The 26,517-nt window shown below is 57.8% G+C and overlaps 1 protein-coding gene across 1 annotated transcript; it reads left to right on the top strand.

The window, feature by feature from the left end:
- Positions 1 to 1,622: 1,622 nt before the first annotated feature.
- SCARF2 (scavenger receptor class F member 2) lies at positions 1,623 to 21,544 on the top strand. The gene is given in 12 exon segments (XM_032127976.1): positions 1,623 to 1,835; positions 1,838 to 1,998; positions 7,166 to 7,224; positions 8,772 to 8,873; positions 9,187 to 9,706; positions 9,808 to 10,026; positions 10,408 to 10,536; positions 12,973 to 13,076; positions 13,151 to 13,268; positions 14,679 to 14,800; positions 19,068 to 19,220; positions 19,535 to 21,544. Coding segments are annotated over 12 exon segments (3,090 nt in total). The 5' UTR covers positions 1,623 to 1,637; the 3' UTR covers positions 20,740 to 21,544.
- Positions 21,545 to 26,517: the final 4,973 nt, after the last annotated feature.

The raw sequence follows: 26,517 nt of genomic DNA, 5'->3' as shown, positions 1-26,517 counted from the left end.
GGGCAGGGGGGACAGGGATGTGGAGGCAGGGGGAGATGGGCAAGGGATACTGCTTCCTGGTGCTGCTGCCAAACACATGGAATGTGCCAGGGAAAAAAGGGGGGGGGAGAGGGGGTGCTACCCAATGGTCACATTCCCACTGGTAAGACCACCAGGGACTTTCCATTGCAAGTCACCTGTCTGAGCAGGAGAGAAGCCTTCATGCACATCAGTACTGCAAATACTGAAGATGGAGAGAACCCACCAAACACATTTATTCTCTGCTTGGTGCACAGATCCCAAGGTGCCCAGAACCCCCTGATCCTCTCCAGAAGGATGGTCCCCAACTCATGCCTACTGGGATGGAGGCTCCACATCCACAGGAGATCCCTGGAGATGTGTGGCCCTCAGAGGCAGCTCTTTGGGAGATGCACTGTCCATACACCTTCCCCAGTGTTCCTCAGTGTTCCTCAGGGGATACATGCAGCTGTTCAGCTGGATTTGCACTGCCTTAAGGGAGATGGCTGGGGTGTCCCCATCCACGCTTCCCCCATACTGTTATCAGGTGTCCTGGGAGCTCAAAGAAGCTTGAGGCACCTCTTGCAGTGACCATTAAGCTTAAAATGCAGCTGGCACAGGGTGGTGGCCAAGGAAGCCCTGGCCCATTCAGTGCTGCTGCATTGTCAGGCTGAGGAGGTTTATTGACAGGGCTGCCCCACCATGCTAGAGGTGTGGGACTTGTTTGGGTGCCCAGGGTGTCCCCCTGATTCCCAGCTGTGTCCTTACAGCAGGTCAACCAGTGGCTGCTCTGAAGCCTTTCTGTCCCTGTACAGGGTCCTTGGCTCCTCTGCTGCAGGCACCACTTGGCTCCCACAGGTCCCTGCATGGCTCCCAATAGGCTGGTCCAGGCTGCCAGGCACATGGAGATGCCAGACACCGGCATCTGGCACCTCCTGGACCTGCAGGACAGCTGGACACTGGGGCTACCAGACCTTTGGGGAAGCCATATCCTGGGGCTGTTGGGCACCTGAAGCTGCTGGATCCCCGGGTCAGGTGGATACTGGGGCTTTCGGGCTCCTCAGGGCTGCCATACTGCAGGACAGACTGACCCTCGCGTCCTTGGGCACCCAGGACTGTGGGACCCCTGGAGCTACTGGAACCACAGGTCAGACAGATCCCAGGGCTGCTGTGCATCTGGGGCTGCCGGATCCCAGATACAGCCAGACCCTGCGACAGCCAGACCCCCGGGTCAGTCAAAACCCGGAGCTCTTGGACACCCACGGCTGTCGAACCCCTGGAGCTGCTGGATCCCGGGACAGCCAGACCCCGGGGGCCATCGGACTGCTGGGGACTCCCCGGGCTCTGGAGCTTCCAAACCACCGTGACAGCCGATCCCCGGTGCTACCGGATCGCAGGCCATCCACACGCCTGAGCCACTGGACTCCCAGGAGTCCCAGGACTCCCGGGAGCTACTGGACCCCCGGGCTGCGCTGGAAGCCAGGACTCCGCATCCTCCCATTCCCCCTCGGGGACCCTCCCCGAGTTCGGCGGCGCTGCCCACCCGGTGGAGCCTCTCGGGTCCGTCGGGGCGGCGCTGCCCGGGGCCGGGGCGGCGGCGGCAGCGGCCCCCGGAGCCTGGCCCGCCGTCAGGGGAACCAATGCGGAATTTCCTGGCTGGCGGCGGAGCCCCTCCCGCCGCCGCCGAGAGGGGCGCGGGGGAGGCGGCGGCGAAGCGATCGCAGCGCGGCTTCCGCCCGCCGAGCGGCAGCGGGGACCGGCGGGGTCCGGGGCGGGCGGGGACCGGGAGCGGAGAAGCCAGCGCCCGGCCCTGGATGGGCTGTGCCGGACCCGGCCGAGCCCCGTCGCTCCGCCGCTGATGGCGGCCCGAGGGCTGCGGCCGCCCCGCCGCGCCCGGGCCGGGGCCGCGCTTCTGCCGCTGCTGCTGCTGCTGCCGGTGCTGAGCCGCGGAGCCGCGCAGGAGCTGAGCCCCCGCGGCAGGAACGTCTGCAGGGCCGGCGGGTAGGAGCGGGGAGGCAGGTGTGCGGGGCGGGACGGGACCCCCAGCGCCGTGCGGGGCCGGGGCCGGGGCCACGGGACGGGACGGGACGGGACGGGACAGGACGGGACGGGACGGGACGGGACGGGACGGGACGGGACGGGACGGGCTCGCCGGTCCATCCACCATCCCGGGCAGCCGCGGCTCTGGGCGCCTTCCAAGACAAAGTCCGTCCTGTGCGCGACTGAGGCGGGGGAAGCCGGCGGCGGGGAGAGCGTGAAGAACTGAGCCCGAGCGGGGCCGGGGACGTGGGGGCTGGTGCTGATCCCCGGGGGGCTGCGGGAAACCGGTCCTGGACGCCTCCGGAGCCGGAGCCAGCCCTGGATGCCCGGGGCCGGTTCTGCTGTAGTGAGCTGGGTTTGCATGTCTCTGGGGATGGAGTCGTGAGAGGGACGGAGGGCAATCCTGCATCCCTGGGGCAGGATCTGCGCTGGGGAGCCGGTCCTGGGTGTCTCCAGGAATCGGGTTGCACTGTGGGGGCCGGTCCTGCTTCCCCCCGGGGGCCGGTCGAACTGCCTGGGCTGGTGGGATGCAGGATGCTCTGGGTGTCATGGTGGAGCTGCCCCAGGCTGCTGGGGATTGTGGAATTGGTAGCCCCAGGACCCTCGTGTTTGGCTTCAGAATGTGAGTGCTGGCACTGTCTAGCTGTCCCGGCAGTCACATCCTGCCTGCCTGGCTGGGGGCAGGGTCTCAGGAGGTGGCACTGACTTGTCCCTGCTCCCAGTGCTTTCCGTGTCCCACAGGTCCCTTTGCAGAGCATCACCTCAGCCGAGCTTCTCTGCGGTGCTCAGGCTCAGTGCTGCCCAGGCTCCTGGGCCAGGCTGGCCCCAGCAAAGGGGGAGAGAGCCCACAGCCACTGCCTCCTGCCTGGGAGAGCTGGATCCCGTGTGCTTGATGGGGGGCCCAGGCCATAAATGCACCTTTACATCTTGCCCGTGAGGTCAGACAAGTCCACAAGGAAAACATGTGCTGCGAGCGAGAGGGGCCGCATAATGGCTCCATTCAGCAGGGCCACAGGGCGCTGGTGCCCCCTCCTCAAATTACAGCCAGAGTTTCCTAAGGAGGCATTTCACAAGCCAGAGTGGCCACAGCTCCCACCCGTGCTGTTCCTCGACAGGGAGCCATCCCTCTTGGCTGCCCATGACCTGCACAGCAAAGCTGCCACTACATCATGGGACGACAGAGGGAATTTGAGCAGTGTCCCCACCCTGTTCCTTGTATCCTGCCCCATGTGCTGGGGATGGGGTGCCTGGGTGCTCCCCCTTGCAGAAGGACCCCCTCATCCCCAATGGATGAAGGTGGGGGAGATGCTGCACCAGCACCACAGGGCTCAGACTCGCTCACTGTGCCAGCCGTGGATGCCATGGGGTATGCAAGAGGCACTGGCTCTTGAGTGGGACAGGTTGGTGGAGTCCATCCTCCAGCAGGAATGGGACCTGAAGGCAGCCTGGGAGCTGGGGATGGTGGGGCAGGGAAGCTCAGATGATGTTTGCATAATTTTCTATCCCTCACCCTTCTGCAAACCCTTCTTCCCTCTCCACCCACCCACTTGGCACCCACCGCCATCATTATTGTGTACAATGGACACAGAGGACACCTCATATGTCACCGTCCAAACCCACCCCAGTGGCCCCAAGGCCCTGGTGCTGCAGATCCTGCCCTGTGCCTGGGGCCACAGGCAGTGGGGCTGGAGGTGGCTTTAGGAGGAGGTCCCAATGTCCTCCACCCAAGGCTGGTGGAGCTGCTGGTTGGACCCTTGGCTCTGTGAAGCCCATCCAGACATCTTGTGGAGATACCATCACAAGTTTCAGAGGCCTCAGGAGACCTGGCTCCCAAGTAGCAATCCAAGGAATAATTTAGGGCAGAAGAAAAGGTCATATTTCGGGCTCTTTCAGGTTTCATGTCGTAAATTCAACTTGTCCTTAAATTTGAAGCTCTTTGACAACTGGTTGGTTGCCCATTGGCATGACCAAAGGTACCAGTTGTGATAGCCTGGGCGCTGCTTTGTCCTGTTCTGCTCTTTTGCTAACACTCTCTTTTCCAATCTTTCATCTTTTATTTTTTCTCTGCCTGAAGGGTTTCTATTTATGCCCATGATCCTATGCCCGCCTGCCCTGGGGATGTCTGTCCATCCGTCTGTCTGCACCCTGAGGCTGGGGTCAGGGAGCTACAGCTGGCATCAGATGGGGAGTGCCAGTGCCTGGGACCCAGTAGTCCCAGGAGCACTGTGTGCCAGCTGGGTGGCACCAAGTGATGGGTGACACAGAGAAGGATTAGCACTGGGGTGATGCCCAGAAGGAGCAGCGGGGCAGGGATGGAGGAGCACTGGGGATGGAGAAGGTGCCAGTGGTTCTCTAAGCACCAGGGGTATGCTGGGCTCTTCTACAGCTCCATCCACTGGGTTGAGCCAGATGGTCTCACATGGGACCACAGGTAGCTCCCAGCTGAGTTCCAGACTCTTGCTCCTGCTTCCAGGGATGTGAGCCTGCTCCTCATTGTTCAGGGCAGGCTGTGCTGGTCAGGGTGAGGACCCACCCCTCCTGCCTCAAATCTATTGGTAAAGTGATTTCAGGGAGCAGTGTAGGATACTAATCCACAAGAAAAATATTCTAGCTCTGTGAAAAGCCTGGGATCATTAGCTGAGATCCCAGTGATGCTCAGCATGAGCAGGACATGGCCATGGGCTGGGGGCAAGGCTGGCATGGAGGACTTGTCCCTGCAGGTGGCAGCTCCAGCTCTGCCCACATCCCACTCCTTTTCCTCCACATCAGCTGAGGTCTCAAGCCCTTGCCACAGCTCAGAGGCAGCTTTTCATTCTTTTTTTCCCAGCATTTGTAGTGCTTTGAAGGAAAGAAAGTATTTGCATTGTGGATGTCTGCAGTGCCGTATCTGTGTGGGTGAGGAGCAAGCTTTTAAACACATCTCCCAGTTTTCCCTTTCCACTGGTCAGGGGGCACATGGAGCAAGCCCTTTGTCAAGGAGCTGAGGCCATGAAACACCTTTTAGTCCCACACTCTGATGAGCACTGGTGGCCTGCAGCCAGCACTGACCCTCCATGGGCTGGCTGTGCTCTGGGACCAGTCCTTTGGGAGCAATGGTTTCCCAGTGCTGCATCCTGGCTACCTCTCCTTAACCACAGGACCAAGTTTATTTGCTGTCAAAGCTTCTGATAAATGAGGTGGGGGCTGAGCAGGGTGTGGGAGGCCATCAGCAGCCACGGGGAAGGAGAGATTAGCTATCAGGGAACAGATAAGCCCAAATCCTGTGACACTGTGGGCTGGGTCCCAGCTGGGGGTGGTCGTGGTGCCACTCACCTCCTCCAGCTCATGGCAGAAGATTTTACCTCCTGCCATCATGTTCCAGTAACTCCCAGCTCCCCGCCATCAGCTTAGGGCTTTCATCACAAAGGATACTTTTTTGCACATTCCCCATAATGCCCTTTTTGGTGGCCGAGCTGGGCTGTTAGAGGCAGGTTTCCCAGGTGGAAGGGTTTTCTCTTGCAAACCTGTGATGGTTTCATTCTAAAAGCCACCAAACTGAATTTCTAAAGGGTGGAGTGGTGAAAGCAACCCCAGGTAGAACAGTGAGGCTTTGGCCATGCCGTGGGAGGGCAAGAGCACCATGGACCCTTCCCCACCTGTGCCTGAGTATTCCAGCACATCTGGCAAAGCTTTTTGGGGGCCCAGCCTGAAGCTTCTTGCAGAAAAGGACCTTGACTCCAGCCCACCCAGTCCTAGGGTAGGTGATTTGGTGGTTAGCCCCCCTTTGCCATTAATCCCATGCATCCCCTCGCATGCTCGGCAGGAGCAGAGCTCCGCATTGAGGCCTGGGGTCCCCGTGGGGGGCGTTTGTGCCGCTGCCATCGCAGCATCTTGCGGCTGCTTCCACAGGCTGCATAGATGGAGCTATTTTGGGCTCCGGCTGCAAGGCATTTTTTCCAGGCCTTGAATCATTTTTGTGGTTCTTTTCTGCCTCCTTTCCAACTTTTCACTGTCCGCCACGAAAAGGGGGACACGGTGCTCCTGGCTGGGCCATGTGGGTGCTGCCCGCCAAGGGGCCGGGGCGGGAGCTGTGGCCCCAGGACCCCGCTTTGGCCGAGGGGCTGCTGGCAGCTCCCTCCCCGGCCCCAGGACGAGGCGGTCTGGCAGCCAGACGTGGTCCTGTGACTGCGCTGGGTTTTGAGCAAATACTTCCTCGCTGTCTCCTCCTCTTCTGCATTTGTTACATATAAAGAGGAAAAGAGGAAAAAAAAAGAAAAAACCAAATGCATTCCAGGCTGCGCCGCCGGACCAGCCTGGGTGAAGTTTTCCTTGACTGCAGCATCCGCCTGTGCTGTTTGTGACCCTCCGGCATCACTCTCTCTGTGAGATCAGGCAGTGTGGATCACCCCGAGGATGAGTGGGTCACTCCAGGGATGAGCAGGGGTCTACAAACAGGGATTTCTGTGGGGTCATGGGGAGTGTACTCCCCACACCCAATTGCAGCATCATGAGCCCCCAGACATTTGCTTGGGGGGAATTCTTTGACGAAGTGTGGGTGAGGTGTCACCTGGTACTCCCTGGAGGTAGTGGCACTCCAGGACTCTCAAGAGCTCAGGGACACATTCCAGCTGCCTGCAGTTGGCATCCCCCTGCTTGTACATTGGGACATTCCCTGGGAGCTGACTGTGTTCCAGCTACTCCAGCTAGGTGGTTCCAACCTGCTTTTGGGGTGCCATCCCCAAGCCACCAGGCACCAAGCCTGGGATTCAAGTCATGTTTTCCCCTGGGACATTTAGAACTTTCCCTTTTTTCCCAGCTTTTGTGGGGGGTCTTTGGATTTTTTTATTGTAGAGGTTGCAAACATGACTTTTGCTTTTTCATCACTCCTTATTAATGGGAGGAACTGGTCCTGCTCTTACTCCAGGCATCACCTTAGTGGCTGGTAGGGCATCCATGGGATGCCCCAACAGATCCATTAACTCACTCTGTGCTGGAGGAGGAGTCAAGAGCTCTCCTTCCCCTTTGGAGGTGTAGAAGTCCCCAGCAGGACCTCTCACCATCAGGACTTCAGTGGCCTGGTGGGTTTTTGAAAAGGACCAGGACTTTCTGAGAGTTGTAACTATTTGTGATGCTTTTTTTATCCCTGCAGCTCCTCGGTGCTCGTGTGCTGCCTGGGATGGAGGCAACAAGGGAACGAGTGTTTAATAGGTAAACACCGGCATTTTGCTTCATTGGGCTGTGCCCATCCTTCACTGAGCCCTCCTGGCCTCACCACCACTGTCAGGGGCCACCCTGATGTGTCCCGTGGCTGGGCCCCCCTGTCCTGAGAAACTGCAGCCAGGGTGCTGCCTCCCTGCAGTGCTCCAAGCCAGCACCGTGCGGATGGAACGAGTGCTCAGCCCCAGTGTCAGGGGTCACAGACCTGTGGGGCTTTCTCTCCTTAACAGCCAGCTCTGGGTCCAAGAACTTGGGGGTGCTACTCAGGGTTCCAAGGGTCAGTGAAGTGTCCCCCAGGGTGAAGGTGCAGCTGCAGGGATGGGACTGAGATTCCCCACAGATGCTTCAGCAGTGTGGGTAGCTGAGCCAGAGCCACCGGTGAAGCTGAAGCTGCCCAGACCAGGCATTGTGGCCCCACTGGGGAGAGGCTGCTGGAGCTGACAAAGACCATTGAGCTTGGACTCAGTCTGTACAACGTTCACAGCTCTTTACTGGGGGCCGCAGTGAGCCCAGCATGGATGCTCAGCATGAAATCCTGGGAGCATCATTCCCTGCCCTGCCACCACAATGAAGGCAGCTGCTTTGGGGCTCCCCCACAGTCTTGGCTGGCCACAGGGCTCACCATACCCCGAGAGAGCTGAAGGTGGCACTTTGCAGCTGGGACCAAAGCCCCCATAACCAACTAACCCACTGTGCATGAGCCTTGTAACCACTCGCTGCATGCGTTGGGAACAGGATGTGGCCCCTTTGGAAGGGAGAAGGACAGGATCTGCCAGGACAGTGGGGGGAGGATGGTCCCACAGTGAGCCGTCCCCATCTCCTGCCCCCCTGACCTGCTCTAACCTTTAGACTCACTGCTCCTAACCTGTGTAATCTGTCTATTTTAGGGGTTTCTATAATATCCATCACCGTAGGTCTAACAACTCCCAGGTAAGGTGGCTGGGATGGGTGGTTGTCTGTCCCTCTCCCGGTGCCTAAGGGAGCTTGTCCAGGGCCGTGTGGGATCTGTGAGCTCTGCCTGCACCGTGGTGCTGCCTGTCCCTGCTGCCTATCCCACATCCTGCACTTGCCTGGCTCCAGGCATCAGCCTCAGCCTGAGGTCCCCTCAGCAGGAGAGGGGCTGGTGGCCGGTGGCCACGTGGCAGAGGCAGTGCTGGGATGGCAGTGCCTACAACCCCTCCACTCCCTGTACCCTTCTGCCCTCTGGCAATGCGGAGCTGGGCAAGGGACAACACCACTGGGTGCAGCCACTGGCAGGGACAGGGCTTGGCTGGGTGGCAGGAGGCTGGTGGCCAGGATGGGTGGCATCCTATCTGGCTGGCAGAGATGGAGCTGAGCTGGGTGACAGGAGGCTGGTGGCATTTTTCTGGCAAGGGTCCCATCCAGCCCAGGCAGCTGCCCGCCAGGATGGTCACAGTGCCACAGCTCAGCAGGACTCAGAGGGTCACTGCACAGCCCTTTTTCTGCTCTGGAGGGGTCTGGAGGGCTTTAGGGAGCAAGCACTGGTGCTCATGCCTGCTGTGTGTCCATCTGTCTAGCTGTGTGCGAGGGGAACTTCACCTGCAAGGAGAACGAGGTGTGCGTCAGGCCCGGCGAGTGCCGCTGCCGCCACGGCTACTTCGGTGCCAACTGCGACACCAGTGAGTACTGGCAGGTGCCTTTGTGTCCTCAGGGGGTTCACTGGGGTGGACCTGGCTTATCCTGGGGTAACTTTCCAGAGCAGATCATCAGGGATGGAGCTGTGAATGCTCTTGCTCTGCCCTTGCCTGTCCTCTGGCTCTGTTCCCAGGGCATTGTCCCTTTGCTGAGGTCTCCTCTTAGATCCAGTGCACTGGGGGGAGGAGAAAGAGGACTGTAGTCAAGAGGTTCTGTTGGGGACTGGGGGTCTCCATTGGTGCCTGGTGGTGGGGTTGTCCCCCTGGGCAGTGCTGAGGCTGATGGCTCTCCCCACAGAGTGTCCCCGGCAGTTCTGGGGTCCCGACTGCAAGGAAATGTGCAACTGCCACCCCAACGGGCAGTGCGAGGATGTGACAGGCCAGTGCACCTGCAACCTCAACCGCTGGGGCCCCAAGTGCGAGAACATCTGCCTCTGCAAGCATGGCAAGTGTGACCAGAAGACGGGCAAATGCACCTGTGAGCCCAACTGGTGGGGCCCACAGTGCTCCAGCTCCTGCTATTGCAGCCACAACTCTCAGTGTGACCAGCAGACGGGCAACTGCCTGTGCCAGCCCGGCTGGTGGGGACGTGGCTGCAACAACCAGTGCTCCTGCAACAACTCGCCCTGCGAGCAGTTCACAGGGCGCTGCCAGTGCCGGGAGAGGACCTTTGGGCCCCGCTGCGACCGCTACTGCCAGTGCTACAAGGGCAAGTGCAACCAGGTGGATGGGACCTGCACCTGTGAGCCAGGCTACCGGGGCAAGTACTGCCGCGAGCCGTGCCCGGCTGGCTTATATGGCCAAGGCTGCAGGAGGCGGTGAGTGGCCAGCCCTGCTGGGTCTGATCCAGCACTGGTGGGAGGTGGCAGCAGGAGGGTTTGGGGTCCACTGGGTGATGGGTTCCCCTCGGCCGTTTTAGGTGTGGGCAGTGCAAGAGCCTGCAGCCATGCACCGTGGCCGATGGGCGCTGCCTGACGTGTGAGGCAGGCTGGAACGGCACCAAGTGCGACCAGCCCTGCTCACCTGGCTTCTACGGAGAGGGCTGTGAGAAGCTCTGTCCCCCCTGCAAGGATGGCCACACCTGCAATCACATCAATGGAAAATGCTCCCACTGCAACCCAGGCTGGATCGGAGACCGGTGAGTGCGGTTGGGTGCAGCGTTGGGTTCAGAGAGCAGTGCCTGGCTTCCCTGATTCTCCCAGGGAACAGGGTCACTGAAGGGTTCTGCAGCCCTGGAACCAATCCTGGGCACTAGAGTTTGCAGGAGAGCATCCCAGCTTGAGTGCTGAGCTCCACTGCAAGCACCCAGGGTCCAAGGGGCATAGGGTAGGGGTCTCGCAGGCTCCCTCCAGTTCCATGGCCATGTCAGTGGGCTCAGTCCATGCCTGTACCCCTCTCCTGGCTTCAGAAACCACAAGCTACCACGGTGATATACAGCCCCGTCTCCATGCATGTGGAGGGATGCTGGAGGTCCCCAAGTGCCATGGGTGCTCCAGCCACTTGCCCTCATCCCTCCCAGGTGTGAAACCAAGTGCCGGAACGGGACATATGGGGAGAACTGCGCCTTCGTCTGCAGCGACTGCGTCAATGGCCAGTGCCACTTCGAGACTGGGCAGTGCCTCTGCCACCCCGGCTCCCACGGCACATAGTAAGTGAGGCACTGCTGAGCACACCTGGGGGCACCTTGGGGCAGAGGTGATGCTCAGGCACCTCCTGCCCCCTTGTGTTCTATGCTGTTCCCAGCTGAGAGGTTTCCTGCAGTGGAAGCGCTCATGGGCAATAGTTCAGATGATTTGGTGAACAGAGGGGGAAGGACAAGCTCACAGAGCAGCAAGGGGTGTTGTGCTTTAGAAAAGGCCTGTTCGGCAAAAACAAATCAACAAAGTGGTGGTCTGTTGGGAGTTTTTAAGTCCAGGGTGGAATTCCTATCCAAAAACAGAGAGAAAACCACATCTCAGAATAACAAACAGCCTCACAGGCATGGCATCCAGGGGGGCTCCTGCTTAAAGCTCTGCCTCTGGCTGGGGTCTTTCCCAGGCCTCCCCCTCCCCCCAGTCCAGGCGCACAAGGGCCATCGAGGGTCTGCTCACATCCCTGGATAGTGTTTCCCATCATGGGACTGAAATGTTGTTTGAAAAGATGAGGAAAGCATTTTCCGCCTGGCTTGGACACGCAGACAGCTCCCCCAGGTCCTGCTGGGTGGTGCTCAGGTTTTCCCAGCAATTAACTGAGGGTGACAGCAAGGACAGGGATTTGGAGCTGGCATCCTGCCCACACTGGCATTTCACTCAGGGCATAAAAACAGGGAGCATTTTCATTTTGGGGATTTTTTTTGTGGGGCTTTGCCAACCACTTGTGGTGCTGGAACAGTTGCTGGGCACTGGCACCAGTTCAGGATGCCCAGCCTGGGCATCATGGCCACCTTTGATAGCAAAGGCAGAGGTGAGAGGGTCTGAATGTTCCCCAGGGGGGTGTAGTGATGTTTTCGGCACAGTGCCAGAGGGCAGAGTGTGGATTAACCTGTTCTGAGACCCTGGCACAGCACTGGGAAGGTGGGGATGGGGGATGCTTGGGATGCAGCCTTGGTGCCATAACCTTGAGCTGAGCTGTGCCAGGTGGTGCAGTCGGGCAGGCTCGGGAATGGTCCGGGTGCTCAGGCAGATCCCTGTGACTATATCCAAACCAGTGGTTTTGTCAGCAGGGTATAATTTTGCTAAAAAGGGGATTTCTGCAATGAAGGTAGAAGCAACGTCCTTGCCATGCAGCATGTCCTCTCAGCTCTGTGTCGGGAGGAGGCTAAAGGAGCAGCTGCTAGAATATTCATGTGTGCACAAAGTGCTTTATCTTCTCTGTCTTTCCCAGAAGTGTCAGGACTCTGTTGGAAAAAAGTCACCCTCCTCTGCTCCCAAAATCTCAGCCTGGGGCAGAAATGTGGGGCCAAGTATTGCGTTGAGAGGTTTTGCCTTGCTGGGGGACTATCCCTGCTCCTGTTCTGCTGCATTAGCTGCCCGGTGCAGCAGAGCAGACACAGAAGCTCAGCATCCATCCTGGCAGGCACATGATGGGCACATGACTGGCACATGACAGGCACGCACCAGGCACACAGCAGGCAGGAGGCTTGGCCAAAGTGGCACTTTGCAAGTTGTTGGAGTGTGAAATGGGCTGAGCCGCCTTGGGGCACAGCGCCAAGGGCTGGGGGCAGCTGTGTCCCCAGGGGAGTGGGTTTGGGCTGGGGCCCACTGGCTCTTTCCATCTGCAGCCACTCCAGCTGGGATGCAGCTGGCAGAGGGTTTGGTGCCCAGCAGTGCTGCCAACATCTCCCAGCTCCATCTGGGTCCTGCTCTGTGGTGCCTGGCCCGCGTCTGGGGAGGCAGGTTGGTTGGACCCGCTGACAAGAAAAGGCCCAGGTGCTTTGGCACGTGCCTGGCACATGTTTTCCGTGCTCAAGCCCTTGAGACCCATGGATTGGTGCCCATTTATTCGTGTCCCTATCATCTCTGTGACACCATCAGGAAGTCATTTTACCAGGAGTGGAGGTTTGACACCAGACATAACCAAACTGGGAGGGTCTTAGAGCTGCTCTGTTGTTTTTCCTTCTTGGAGGCAAAAAAAAAAAAAAAAAAAAAAAAAAAGGTAAATTTGGGCACCTTCTCAGATTGTGGCCACTGTGGTTCTGCCTGGCTTGGTGGGGGGTGGGGCTTGGGGTGCCATGGCCACATCACCACTGAGCTGAGCTGGAATCCCTGTGTGTGACATCAGGGTGTCTTTAGATGTGACTGCTGGGTTAATGACCTTTCCTAATTACTGTGTCTAATGGTGAAGTCCCATGCAGAGAGCAGCAAGAGAGTCTGAGATCCAGCTGGGCCGAATCTTCTGAGCAATGGGCGAAGCCACTGTGTGGGTGATGGGCTCCTGATCCCTGCAGATTAAGGGTTCCCTCAGGATGTGGAGGAGCTGTGTTGGAGCAAGCTGGAGAAGTGCTCCCTGGAGCTTGGAGGGTTTGGGAGGAGGTGGCAGCCAAGTGGCCCCCACTGCTGTGCCTGGGGTGGGGGATGCACCATTCTCATCCAGCCCTTCCCTCCAGCTGTAACCTGACTTGCCCTCCCGGACACTACGGAGCCAACTGTGCCAGTGTCTGCAGCTGCCACGACGGCGCCTGTGACCCCCTGACGGGCGCCTGCCACATGGGTGAGTGCCAGGGACTGAGGGCTGGGCTCTGCCACAGGGCTGGCCCCGGGCTGAGTCGCGGGTATGCCTTGCAGAGGCCAACCAGAGGATGGGGGTGATCGGGGCAGGGGCCCTCCTGGCGCTGCTGCTCATCCTCCTGCTCTCCCTGCTCTGCTGCTGCTGCGTCTGCCGCAAGAAGGACGAAGCCAGTGGGTGAGTGCCGGGACCAGGAGGGATCTCACCAGGCTGGGAGTGTGGAAGACCAATGGGGTCTGGGATTGACAGGGAGATGCAGAGACCATGCTGGGACAGCAGTGCTGCAGGGAAACTGAGGCAGAACTGTGCTGCCCACATGGCACCATGTGGGTACCTAGGTCTGAGCAGTCCTGCTGCATCATCAGGGCTAATGGAGGTGCTCAGGGTGAGCCCTTCCTGGGGAACCCCTTCTTGCTCTCCTTGACTTCGTTTCTCTCTTGTGGGCCATCATTTCATGGAGACCTGCCAAGTCCCCTCCACTCTCTACGGTCTGGAGCTGATCTGCGAAGGGAGCCCTGAAATACAGCAAGGGCATCGAGTCACAAGCCAAGACCTTCAGAACAAACCCCTGGGCCAAGGGATGAGGCCTGGGGGGTGGAGGGGATGCTGACTGTCCCACATGGGAATGGATTATCAGGGCTGGGAGGGTGGGTTCCTGCAGCAAGGTCAGGATGCTGGCAGTGTTTTGGCAGCACCAGGTTAACATCCTACCATGAGAATAGGAGTGGGGACAGACCCAACGCAGGGGGAAAGGTTTGTGCTGCTCAGCAAGTGATGAGAGGGCTGTTGGAGCTCCTCCAGCTGCAGAGAAAACCCCCTTGTGCCGCCAGCCACTGCACAGGAATTTTCCAGAAGCCTCCCCTTGCCACCCTGTGAGCTCAATCCCAGCCCGGCACAGCTGGCTTGGAGAGCCTGGGGGATGCAGGTAATTATCCTGCAGGTAAAGCACAAACCCAGCAGGTGAGGAATAGCACAAGGAGAGGGGGAATGGCTCCAGAGTGTTTCCTCTCTCCCAGAGTGCCCAGACCACAGTGTCCCCAGACTGATGGGTGACCCATGGTGCTGTCCCGGGGCGATCCCTTGCAGGGGGTGGTGGGCATGGCGGCGCAGGTTTCCTTGAGTCAACACACAAAGCCACTCACTCCTGTGGCTGCAGAGAATTGCTTGAAAACGCAGCCCCAGGAGGCTTCAAAACCAGAGAGCAAATAAAGAGAAGCCATATGTTTGGCTCTGGGTTGGGATGATTTTTATTTTTTTTAAAGCTTTGGAGTCTTGACCAGGCATTGCAGGTATTTTGGGGCTGCACTGCCAATGGCCATGGTTGGATCTGGCCTTGCCACCATCCCCTGGCACTGCTCTACATCCTGGTGTGTGCAAGCTGGTGCCCAGGGCTGACAGCAGCCTCTGTGGGTCCCCAACGCCTTCGGCCTGGGCACATCCCCGCTTTTGATCCACCCCATTATCACTCCAAAACCCCTTAGCACTTGCAGCATCCCTGAGCTACTGCCTGTCTCTGTTGCCCACGAAGGCTGTCCCCACCACAGGAGGGGAACAGTGCCTCTGACAGTGCCATTACCTTCTCTGCAGCTCCAGCCAGGACCCAGCAGCAGCCAAGAAGCCTCCGAGACGTTTGTGTGGGCGGTTCAGTCGGATTGGGATGAAGCTCCCGCGCATCCCCCTGCGCCGCCAGAAGCTACCCAAGGTCATGGGTAAGGTGCTGCGGTTTGGGGAGGGTGCAGAGAGCCAGGTTTTACTCCTGTCAGGGCAGTGTGTGTGGCTCACAGCATCCTTTGCAGCCCCAAAGCAGGGAGATGAGCATGGCAGGGCAGTGACAGGGACACACAGATCCCTGGGAGCATTTCAGTGGCTGGTATGAGCTGCCTGGCTCGCAGGGGCTCAGCCCTTTCTGTCTGCAGCTTCTGGATCTCCAAGCACATTTTGCTTCGTTAGGATGCAAAGGTTGTGCCTGGTTCTGGAGATCTGCTGAGTAGTTTTGGGTTTACTCTCCTGAGGTTCCCCTGGAAAGGAATGACGCCTGTCACTCAGCAAGATGCCTTGCTAGTGCTTTTGATCCTGAGGTAACCCTGCCCAGCTTTGCCTGGAGCCAGAGTATCTGGGGGGATGCCCACCCTCCTGCCATGTGCAGCAGAGTTGAGGATGGAGGGGCAGAGATTTGGGTTGAGCTTCCCACTCTGCCCGGGACAGAATTGGCTTGTAGGGAGCTGCTCATACCTGGCAAAGCCCCTGACATGACACTGTCAGGGCTATTGGGGACCCCCTGTATCCCAGAAGCTGGGGAATGCTGTCCCCTGCACTCTCTGGACTCTCCTTGCACCTCTTCCCAGCATGGGGAGCTGGGGTTCTGCTGCAACCCCATGGAGTAAAATTGGTGTGAAGGCAGCAATCCCCACCCCGTGCTGGGATGCGCTTCAGCCCCAGCCCCTCCTCCTGAGCCCAGCACCTCCCTGGGCATGCTGTGCTGGTGGAACCCCCAGAGCAGCCACATCCTGGCACACAGTAGCTCAGCATAAGGTTAAATCCCTCTTCCCAAGCAGGACGTAGAGGTGACCCCCATCCCTGCACACCACACACAACCTTCAGCATCCAAGCTGGGGGGGATAACCCCTTGCCACGTGGGGTACAGCAAAGCCCTGCCTAGAGCAGGGTGTGCCAGGGCCCAAGAAACATTCCCGCTGGAAGAATAACAGAGGATCATAGAGGCTATGTTTGTGGAAGGGGCCAGGAAGGGCTTGGAGAGGACAGAGGGTGCCTGTGTGCGATGAGGGCAGGGGGGCTGCCTGCAGGCAGCTGGCACCAGCCCAGCTGCTCTGTGTACACAGGGCAGCAGCGGCCCCACGAAAGGCTGAGGGTGCTCAGGATGGTCTCAGGTCCCAGCAGGGCTGGGGCTGTTCCTGGAGTCTGCTGTGGGGCTGAGGGTTGTCATCTCACCAGAAGGAAAGACTTTGGTCAGGGCTTGCCTTGTGTTAATCCGGCACAGTGGAGTCCATATGGGTTCCAGCAGCTCCCAGTCCCACTGACACCTGGTCTGGCAGTGCCTCCAGCCCCCACTGGGTCTGGGGACCCCAGGGTGACAGAGACCTGTTGGGGTGCCTGTGGCAGCTGCATTCCTGATGCCCGGTGACCAGGGTGCCACATCATGACCACACTTGGGGCTGTGGAAGCCACAGTAGCCAGTATCCACTGGCAGAGGCCACTTGTTCCCAGCATTCATCCTGCCCCAGCAGGAGTTGCTGAAGTGCCCCAACCCAAGGGTCAAGTCAGTGCTGGAGGTGCTCAGGACCTTGTGGGGATGTTCAGTGAAACTGGTGCTGGCTGATGCCTGGGCAGTGGTTGCTCTGGAGCTGCCCACATTCTAGCCATGGGTTTGCTGGCACCAGGTGGGTTTTCCCCTCTGGGCTCAAACACTGGTGAGTGCAAGCCTACACATGGTAGAACCTTGTGTAGGTTCTACCTACACCAGCCCAGAACCTTCCCAGGTGGGACAGCAGGTCTTGAAGCCCCACAAAAGCTCATCAAGTGCCTGGAGCCCCAGGTTCCTCCCTCAAAAGCTGCTCCTCAGCCTTGGCAGCAGCTTTGGATCCACATCTCACTGGGGATCGCACCTGAGCTGGCAGCCTGCAGGGCCACACCCTGGGCTTACACCAGTGGCCGTAAGGCCAGCGTTTGGGTACCCCTGTGTGTGGGATTTGCTCCTCAGGTGTCAGTGGTACCAGCGTGGGTCTTGGTCACATCACCCTGAAGATGCCAGGGCTAACCTGTGCCCTGCAACCCACCGCATCTCCTCTCCAAGCAGCAAAGCTCAACCAGCCCCAAGTGTGATGCTGATCATGGGGAGCTTGGGATGAGTGGGAAGGGGTGGCCAGGAGGACTCTGGGATCCCTCTCTCATGGTTCTTCTGCTGCTCTTCTCTGCTTCATCACGGTCTTGAGACTAACCGTGCAAGCAGGGCTGGGGTTGTCATCCTGATGCTGTGGCTCCGGGAGATTTTGGGGAGCAGTGACAGGTAGGGATATGTGGGAAGCATCCAAGTTTCTCTCAGCTCCAACAGCCAGGGAAGAAAAATCCCTGGTGACCATGATGGAGCCCCCAAGCCTCCCGAAGCTTCCAGGTACACTACATATCCTCATTTCATACTTTGGCTGTGTCCTGGGTCTCACTGGAGTCCCAGAGTCACCTCGTGGCTGTGAGTCCCAGCCGCTCGTCACGCCTCCTCTCAGGAAGCATCTCCCTTCATCTGCTTCCAGACGGCTGCTTTTAATTTTCTCTTTTTGGTTTTTATTACTCGGAAAGCCATGTTGGAACTGCTGCTTCCCCCTCTCTGGGCCATTTGCTCTTTAAATATCTCTGCTTGGGTTTTTTTCCTTACTCCAGGAAGCCGAACTATGTAGGGGTGAGCACTGCTGTCATTTTAACGGCCCTACATGTCTGAAGCCAGATTCCCTAATGATGGATAAACATTCCAGTGGGCACCCCAATAACACTAAAAGTTATTTTATTGTAAAACAGGGATGTGCTGCAAGAATCAAACAGTCCAGCCAGGCAATTGCAGCATGACTGGGATGCAGTTGCGGTTGGGATGCAGTTGGGATGTTCAGTCAAAGATTAAAAATACCTGGAAATATCCATGTACAGCTGGGACTCTCTCTGTGCGTGGGGTTTTCATAGAATCACAGAATATCCTGAGCTGGAAGGAACCCACAGGGATCATCAGTCCAGCTCCTGGCCCTGCCCAGATACCCCAACAACCCCACCCTGGGCCTGAGAGCATTGTCCAAATACTCCTGGAGGTCTGGCAGCCTTGGGGCCATGACCATTCCCTGGGGAGCCTGGGCAGTGCCTGAGCATCCCCTGGGACCACCCTTTTGCAGCCCTTTATCCAAAGCAAGGCTCTGCCTGGCCTTGAAGGCAGCTTGTCACTGTCCCAGGGGACAAAAGCCAGTGGAAGGGGATGGACAAGTGCATCTACTGCTGCATGGCTCTCCGGGAGGATCGGCCCATCCTCACAGCTGGGTGTTGCCTCAGTTCTGTGGGTATCCAAGGATGATGCTGAAGCTGTGGGCACCTGGGAAAGCCCCTCAGGATGTGTTGGGACATGAGCTTATCCAGCAAAAAGCCTTAAAATTATCAAGCTGAGAAAAAAGGTCACTCCAGCCCAGACAACTCTTAACTGCTCCTCTTCTCTATTTCATTTTATTAACACAGCAGGTTTTTCCTCTGGTGGTTTCTCTCTTCCACTTGGCTTCTCTGTGGGTGGCCCCTTGGCAGAGGGGCAGTGCTAGGGGATGATGGGAGGGATGCTCCTACTCAGCTTCAGGAGGGAAGAAGCTGGCAAAGGGATTGAAAAGTGGCAGAATTGGGAAAAGCTACATCCCCCTGCTGCAGGCTTCCTTTGATCATCCTTCTGCATCCATGTGCAAATGCACATGGAAAAGGAAAATGCAGTCAGTGATGCTGAAGTGGGAATGAGTGGATTAAAGCCAGCAGCTAATTTTCTCCCTAAGAAGGGGACAGTCACAGTGCCAGGACCCTCTTTGCAAGGTGGCTGTGCCCAGTTGCACAGCTCATGGGTGACCACCAGGACACTCACCAAGTCCTCATGGGACCCAGGGTTTGGATGGCTCATCCCTCCACCACGTCCATCCTCAATTTGGGCAGCTGAAGAGGGGGATAGATGGAAGTGTGAGGCTTGAAGAGGCTCTGCTGCCCACAGCCCAAGCATGGGGGATGCTGGTCACCACCACTGCTGGTTGATGGCTTCTGTGGCCACTTGGCTGAGGAATCTGGTGAGACTGTGCATCAAGAGGTGTTGCCATGCCTTGTATGCTGTCCCTGTCCCTGACACCCAGCAGGAAGTTGGGCAGCGGGGAGCTGTGCAGCATCCCACCCTCCTGGCTGGCAGCGGGGACTTGGGGGTTCAGCAGAACAGGCACTGACAACAGTTCCTTGCCCTCACAGTGGCCCACCATGACCTGGAAAACACCCTGAACTGCAGCTTTATCGAACCACCCTCTGTGGTGGAGCAGCCTTCCCCATCCTGGTCATCCCGCGGCTCCTTCTCCTCCTTTGACACCACGGATGAGGGGCCCGTGTACTGCGTCCCCCATGAAGGTGAGCAGGGAATAGGGTGCATCCCCAGGGGACTTCAGGGACATCACCAGGGGCCTGCTCGATGGAGAATCACTCTTGTGTGGTGGGGACCGTGTCACCCTGGTTCCTCGTGCCCCAGGAAGGAGTGCAGGTTCCAGTCTTGCCTCCCACACAGTTTCAGAGCTCCCTCCTCCAGCATTTGCTGCTCCAGGGTTAAGACCCAGGAGATCCCCGACTGGGAGCTTAACTGGGAGGACACTGTCCTGTGGGAGCATCTCAGTCCTTCCCCTCCTCAGGCACATCCCACCTGACACCGCTGTGCTCTCTTCCCGCAGAGAGCATGGGTGACAGCAGGGACAGAGGGACACCTGCCAGCCCCGGGGACAAGCTGCTGGCCCCGATCAGCGGGGAGGAAGCGGGCGAATACACGTTCCTGAAGGAGACGGGCTCTGTCAGAGCCTTCCCGGCCGACAGCAGTGAGACCCCCCTGCTCAAGTCCTCGGACAGCGAACGCTCGTCCTGCGGCTCGGGCTCGGCCGGCGCCGCGCTCTACGCCCGGGTCGCCCGCCTCTCCAAGCAGTCCAAGGAGGAGGAGGATGCCACTGCGGAGCCCCGCAGCCCCGGGAAGCCGCCATCCCCGGAAAGGACCAAGCCCCGTCCTCCAGACCCGGCCACGAAGCCCAAAGTCTCCTGGATCCACGGCAGGTACAACTCTGGCCAGTCCAATTCGCTGCCGGCACCCAGCCAGTCCCCAGAGCAAGCGGCCGCCCGGTCCGGCAGCCCCGAGCAAGGCCAGGGCTTGGCCAAGAGGAAGAGGAGCCCTAGCGAGACGTCGGCCAACGTGCAGGGCAGAGCGGAGGAGAAGGGCGGCGCCCGGGGCAAAGAGAAAGCGCAGAAGCAACCGAAGGAAACCGGCGTCCCCGAGGGCAAATCCAGCCTCGCTGGGGAGCCCCAGTCACCCTCCAAACCCAAGCAGAGAAGCAAAGCCGGCTCGGAGCCGATGGAGAGCATCAACGGGGCGGTGCAGAACGCCTTCCGAAAGATGGGTGCCTTCCAGCAGGAACGGCGGGCCGGGGACACCAGGGATGCTCCTCGCAGCCCCGGCACCAGCAAACCCCGCTCCGAGCCGCTGCATCCCCAGCTGGCCTCCGAGCTGGCCGCCCAGCTGAAGGAAAAGACTCAGAGCCTCAACAAGGGGGACGGAGGCATCCGGGCGAACGGGGTCAGTGCCCAGCGGGAGAAACCCACCCCTCCACAGAAAGCCAAGCGCTCGGCGGCCGCCGGCGGCCAGAAGACCAGCAAACCCTTGCTGCCCACCTCTCCCCATCTGCAAAAACTGATCCCTGGGGCGGCCGAGACGGCAGCCGGGGAGCCCAAGTGGGTGGAGAAGCCAAGTGCCGGCAGCGGCCAGGATCAGGCTCTCCCCACTGAGCAGGCAGCCAAGAAAACCCCCATTAAGAAGCCTCCCAGGAAGAAGAGCCGGGAAGCGAGCCTGGAGCCTCCCAGGGCAGCTGCTATGCCTGCTCAGGCAGTGCAGTGACCTGGAACCGGGCATCGGCCCTGCACCGGTCGCACGCCGGGAAGAAGGACATTTGCCAGTACAACCAGCGAACGTGGGAGCCTGGACTGGGCTGGGGGCACTGGAAGAGCCTTGAGCCTCCCTTTATTCCCCCTCCATCTCACTCAGCCCCCTTTTTGCCTTAGTCCCCCCTGCCCTTAGGACCCGGTCCCTCTATCTGTGCCCTGCTCCTGCTCCCTGCCCGGGTCTCAGTTCGCATTCCCTCCCCGCGCAGGGCGGGACCGCAAGGAGCCAGCCCGGCCGCCATCCCGGGGGCTCCGTGTGTGGCGTATTCCACCCCCCCCCCCCCCCCCCCTTTTTTTTTGTAGCAGTATTATCGACCGCATAAGCAGCGCTTGTTGTACTAGACGTGCCCACGGTATATTCTGCAGTAACCGAGCCGCTCGCTTCCCGCGCCCCACTCGGGTCTGTCGGGGTCGCGGAGCACGGGAGAGGAAGGGAGCTGCTGCTTAGTGCCCAGGGCAGTGCCAGAGATGTGCCCCACATCCATCGCTGGCAGCAGCCCCTCGCCCCGGCGCCCTCCAGGCACAGCTCTCCACTGCCGGTGCATGCCGGAGTGGGGTCGAGCTGGTTTCGACCGATGCCACCCTCCCTCCCCTCCGCCCCGGCGCTGCTCCTGGCCAGGAGGAAGCACTATTTATGGATGGAGCTGGACGCCCTTTGGGCTCCTTCATCCCATCCAGTGGAGTTGGAGGGATTAGTTTGGTATGAGAGAGCCTGGCACCTCTGCAGAGCGCTTTCCTAATAAAAATGTATTTCTTCGATAGCTGGGTGCCATCTCTCCCTGCCCCAGCCTTCCCGTGGGCAGGCAACATGCCTTGCTTGGGCACTGCCTGGTCCTGAGTGGGATGCAGTGGGGAGATGGATGACCTTGCAGCAGTACAGGCAGGTGGTAACAAGCAGCAGACAGGGTGGGAAGCAGGTCCCCACTGGGGCTGCTGCTACATGTGCTCACCTGGCATCAGAGATGAGCCCTGAGCTCCCCTTCCCCCAGCATCCAGCATTGTCCCAATGGCTGACCGGTCCCACTCCCAGACACTCCTCACTGTAGCCTGGGTCAGACCCTGAGGTTCAAGAGAGCTCTGGCCACTGAGCAAAGAGAGCCCACCCCTGGGTGCTCAGAGTGCTGGGACACAAATGTGGGGGGGCATGGGGGTGCAGGGACTCTGAGCCCAGCTTTCTAACCCCCTGCCCGGGGGCTGCCAACCCTGGCAGCTTTTGAGGTCTCCACACAGCGCCAGGCACGATGCTGCCAGAGGGAGCAAGGCTGGGACAAGCCCAGGGGCAGCCCAGAAGCTGAGGCTTCTCCCACACAGCTTCTGCCCAAGATTCCTAAGCAGGACTCTCCCTGCCATTAGAATTGGGGCTGTCTGCTTCCAGGGGAGCCGGGAGCATTGGTGCCCACCACTGAGCCGTCCTGAGCTGTGCCCAAGGGGGGGTGATGGCCCAGAAGACCACCAGGCCAAAAGGTCAACCACAGCAATCTCAGAGGTGATTGAGGCAGCTGGTGAACACCAGAATGGGATGAGACCACGTGGAACCAGGACTGCAACCAGCCCAGCACAGCACTCAGGAGGGGATGGGGCTCCAGCCCACACCTGGGCATGGCTCATCATTGTGGGGCTGGAGCCAGCACACTGCCTGACGCTGGCTGGAGAAGCATCATCACATAACACAAAGCTGAAGAATGACATCACAGTGTTGTTTCATAGGCTTCTGGTCACCTTTCAGAGTTCCTTCACTCTCCCTCCTCTTTCCTTCAGGTTTTATTTGGGAAGGTGAAGGACAATGTCTGAAACTGGTCCTGGGGCATCACACAGTGTAGAAAAAGGAGTGGATGAATCAGCTCAGTGTCACCAGATACAAAACAGAGAAAATCAATAGAAAAATGGGGACACTGAATCTATGAGACCTGGGATAGCATCCAAACCCCTATCTCTCCACCAGAGAGGCCATTGTTGAATGAACTGAAGAGGCTTCCAAGACACTCAGATTAATAACTACTCATAGGTTAGGAAAGAGAAGGAAAGGAGTTGAATCCAGGCAATAAAAGTGCAAAACTAAACACAATTTAAGAGGAAAGGTTTGTCGCAGGCATCACATGGTCCTTATATACATCTCTTCATGTCAGTGCTGAAGGGCACTCAGGGGAGCCACCCATGATGCTCATGATGGTGAACCAGCAAGGTGAATTTGTGAATTGCCCCAGCCTCCTCTTGGGGCACTTTCTTGCTCATGCAGGCAGCAGAGCTGGGGCTGATTCCTCAGGAAAGTAGGGCACTGTAAGCTCTCCCTTGGTCCCCAGGCTATCCTGGGACAGCCGAGGATCACCCAGGCATAAGCCCATCCATGGGCTCCAATCACAGTCCCAACGAGCCAGAGGAGAGCCTGCAAGTGAGGAGCCTATGGATAAAAGCAAAAATCCCTGTCACGGACAGGCAGGCAGGTCACCAGAGTCTCCAGCCCAGCCATCACATCAGGGTGGCCATGGCAATGTCAGGCTAAGTCTTGGGATTCTCCAAGGGTGGAGATGCCCCAGCTCCCTTTGACTGTTCCAGGGTCACTCTCCTAGGAAGGAATTTTATTCCAAGATTCAACCTGAATCTTCCAAGCTTCAGCTGGTGACTCTTTTACCCCATCACATCCTCCAGCACCACCAACAAGGGTTCAACTTCATCATAAAGCTGTGTCAGGGGAGATTTAATATGAGTAACAGGGAAAGGTTCTTCCCCCAGAGGGTGCTGGGCACTGCCCAGGTTCCCCAGGGAATGGGCACGGCCCCGAGGCTGCCAGAGCTCCAGGAGCGTTTGGACAGCGCTGCCAGGGATGCCCAGGCTGGGGTTGTTGGGGTGTCTGGGCAGGGCCGGGAGCTGGGCTGAACGGTCCTTGTGGGTCTCTTCCAGCTCAGGATATTCTGTGATTCTGTGACCTTAGTCATTGGCTCAGAACAGAACCCTTCCCCCAGCCCAGCCCTGCCCCCTCCTCCTGGTGTGATGTGCGCCAGCTCCATGAATGTGTTGATATCCCTTGTCCAGGCCTCTCCAGTTTCTTCACATCCCTCTTGAACTAGGAGACCACATCTGGACACTTCCTTCAGGTGTCTACCTGTGCCCTTCCCAGCAGCTCCCACTATGGGCTTTGCCTTATCTGGGAAAAACATCAAAAAGCTGATGTTCAGCCTGAGGTTCTCTGTTGCTTCCAGGGTCTTTTCAACAGGGTCCTTCCAGCTCAGACACCTCAGAATCTTCCAGTAATGTCCTGTGATGCCATCGGCTGTGAAGGACATGGATGAGGCATTGCCACATCTCAGTATCATGAGGGGCTGATGAATCTCTTTTCCAGGCATTCTGCAGGCTTTCTTCCCACCGCTGCACATTGGATATCTCTGACTGAGATACCCAACGTGATAGACACTACTGAGGAGGTCTTGTTCAGGGGTCCACAAACCAGCAGAGGCTGAAAACTATCAAACAATTTCCCTGTAGCTGTGCATTCCACCAGGAAATTATACATACTTGCTGTTCTGAGCTGCTTTCCAGGGCTGTTTTGGGCGGGCAGAAAACTTTGGCCTCAGGGAAAAAACAGCTGAACCCAGTCATAATGTGGAGAAATCAGGTGTTCTGCTCCCCTGAGACAGAGCAGGATCCACCTTCCCAGATAGACAGGTAGGGCTTTTGGTGACAACGTGGTGGCCAAGGCTGAGGTGAATTTGTAGGAGTGGCTGTGATGGAACCACCATCCCCTCTGCTCCACCAGCACCTCATCCACAGGATCAGTGGATCACAGTGACACTTATGGCTCATCCTCTCCTCCACCAACACTGCAACACTGATCTTCCTCCCATTTCCTCCTGATTTCCCAAAGCAAAGAAAGAGCTGTTGGGTTGGACAACGGTGCATTTTTTGGCTTGGCCAGCGAGTAGCAATAAAAGCCAGCCTGCTGCCAACAATTCATTTCCTATTTCAGGCCCTACCAAAAATAAACTTGGAAGGGAAACTCCAATGAGAATGAAATGCAGAAGACAACTCAGGGCTCTCAAAACTATATAGGAAATTTCTCTCTCAGTGTTTTCTGGGAAGGGGAACAGCAATGTCAGAGGGAATTTCGTGCTGGATGGGGGGATTGTGAAGGGGTTTGGGCAGCTGTATCAGGATTACAGGGATATAAATATATATGCAGCTGACACTTCCTGTGGCTACGTTACATTTGGGGAAATGGCCATTTCCTTCTTTGCCTCACGAAGTGTATGCAGGGTCCTGACTGCCTTCCCCAAGGACACTTGGCTCCAGGGATGGCCAGGCTGGGGACACCGGGATGTCCCCACGCCATATGGGTGATGTCCTCGTGCAGCTACCATCCAGCTGGCACTGGGCTCCTCGCTGCCAGGCTGCGTGGATCACCCCAGCTGGAACCCCAAAGAGGTGCAGCCACTGCAACGCCACCAGAATCAGTTACCATTCCTCACCACAGCCATTGGTGACCTCATCAGCATCTCTTGAGGATAGCTGGTGTTTGAGGAAGGCTCTGGTGGTGTTTGAGTGGCAAGAAATAGAAGCCTTTTGCAGGCCATCAGCTGCTGCTTGTGTACTCTCCCTGTGCCCACCAGCTCCGTGCAGGTAGCACTGAACCTGCAGAGCCGAGGATGGGCACTGTGCTCCTGCGGGATGGCAGCTCCAGCATCACCCCCCAGCAGGAAGGAGAAAGCTGTGCCCCAGGGGTCCCTGTGAGCATGGGTGATGGCTCTGGGACCCTGCACCACCAGCCCTGGCATGACATGGACACCTTGATACAGCACCCACAGCTTTCCCTTGGGATGGTGGAGCCTCTGGATGGGTATTTGCAGCCTTTTCCCTCATGAGGAAATGGAGCAGGGGGGTAGAGGGTGGTTTGTCTCTGAACCCAGTGCCTGAGATGCCACAAGACACAGGATATTGATAAAAATATATACTCCAGGAGTATATGCACCCGCGCAAAAATATGTGTGTGTATATATTATATATTTTTTTTAATATGTCAATATACATTATATATATGTGTGTGTGTGTATATATATATATATATATATATAAAATTTATTCCTGGAATGTATAGGAGTGTATATTATATATATATATATATATATATATATATATTTGTATGCACTCCTGTACACTCCAGGAGTAAATGTTTTTCTATTTCTATATTTCTTTTCATATATAGACAACTACACTCTCCTATATACTCCTGCAGTACATGGTACATATACTTACAAATATATAACATAGATATATAAACTTCTATAGTTTTATGTATACAGTAATATATATATACACACACAAACACTTATGTACTTACCTATTTTTCTAAGCTCCAGGAACCAAAGGTGAGGACATCAAGGTCAGGTTGAGCCTGCCCACAGCATCCAGGTGCCAGCCCCATCCCTGCTGGCTTCATGGCAGTGCCACCCAGGCACCTCCCAACACCTGCCCACAGACCGGGTTTTGTGATGCTGAATCCAACAAGTGCTGTGCTGGGTACTTCCTGAGGATCTGGGCTTCAGGGGGCTCCAGCACGGACTTGCAGGGAAACAGGGCAACAGCATGTCTGGCAGGGACTTCACCTCCCAGCACCATCCCAGCAGCAGCTCCAGGCTCTGCAAGCAGGACCTGGCACCCCTCTAAAGCCATTTTGTCCCCACTGATGGGCACTCAGGGCTGGGCAAAGCCACGGTCACCTCCTCTGCCCTGTCCTGCGCTGCAA

This window comes from Corvus moneduloides, chromosome 18 (genome assembly GCF_009650955.1).
Source record: "Corvus moneduloides isolate bCorMon1 chromosome 18, bCorMon1.pri, whole genome shotgun sequence".
Taxonomy (NCBI): Eukaryota; Metazoa; Chordata; class Aves; order Passeriformes; family Corvidae; genus Corvus; species Corvus moneduloides.
This window is presented reverse-complemented; position numbering and strand designations above follow the sequence as displayed.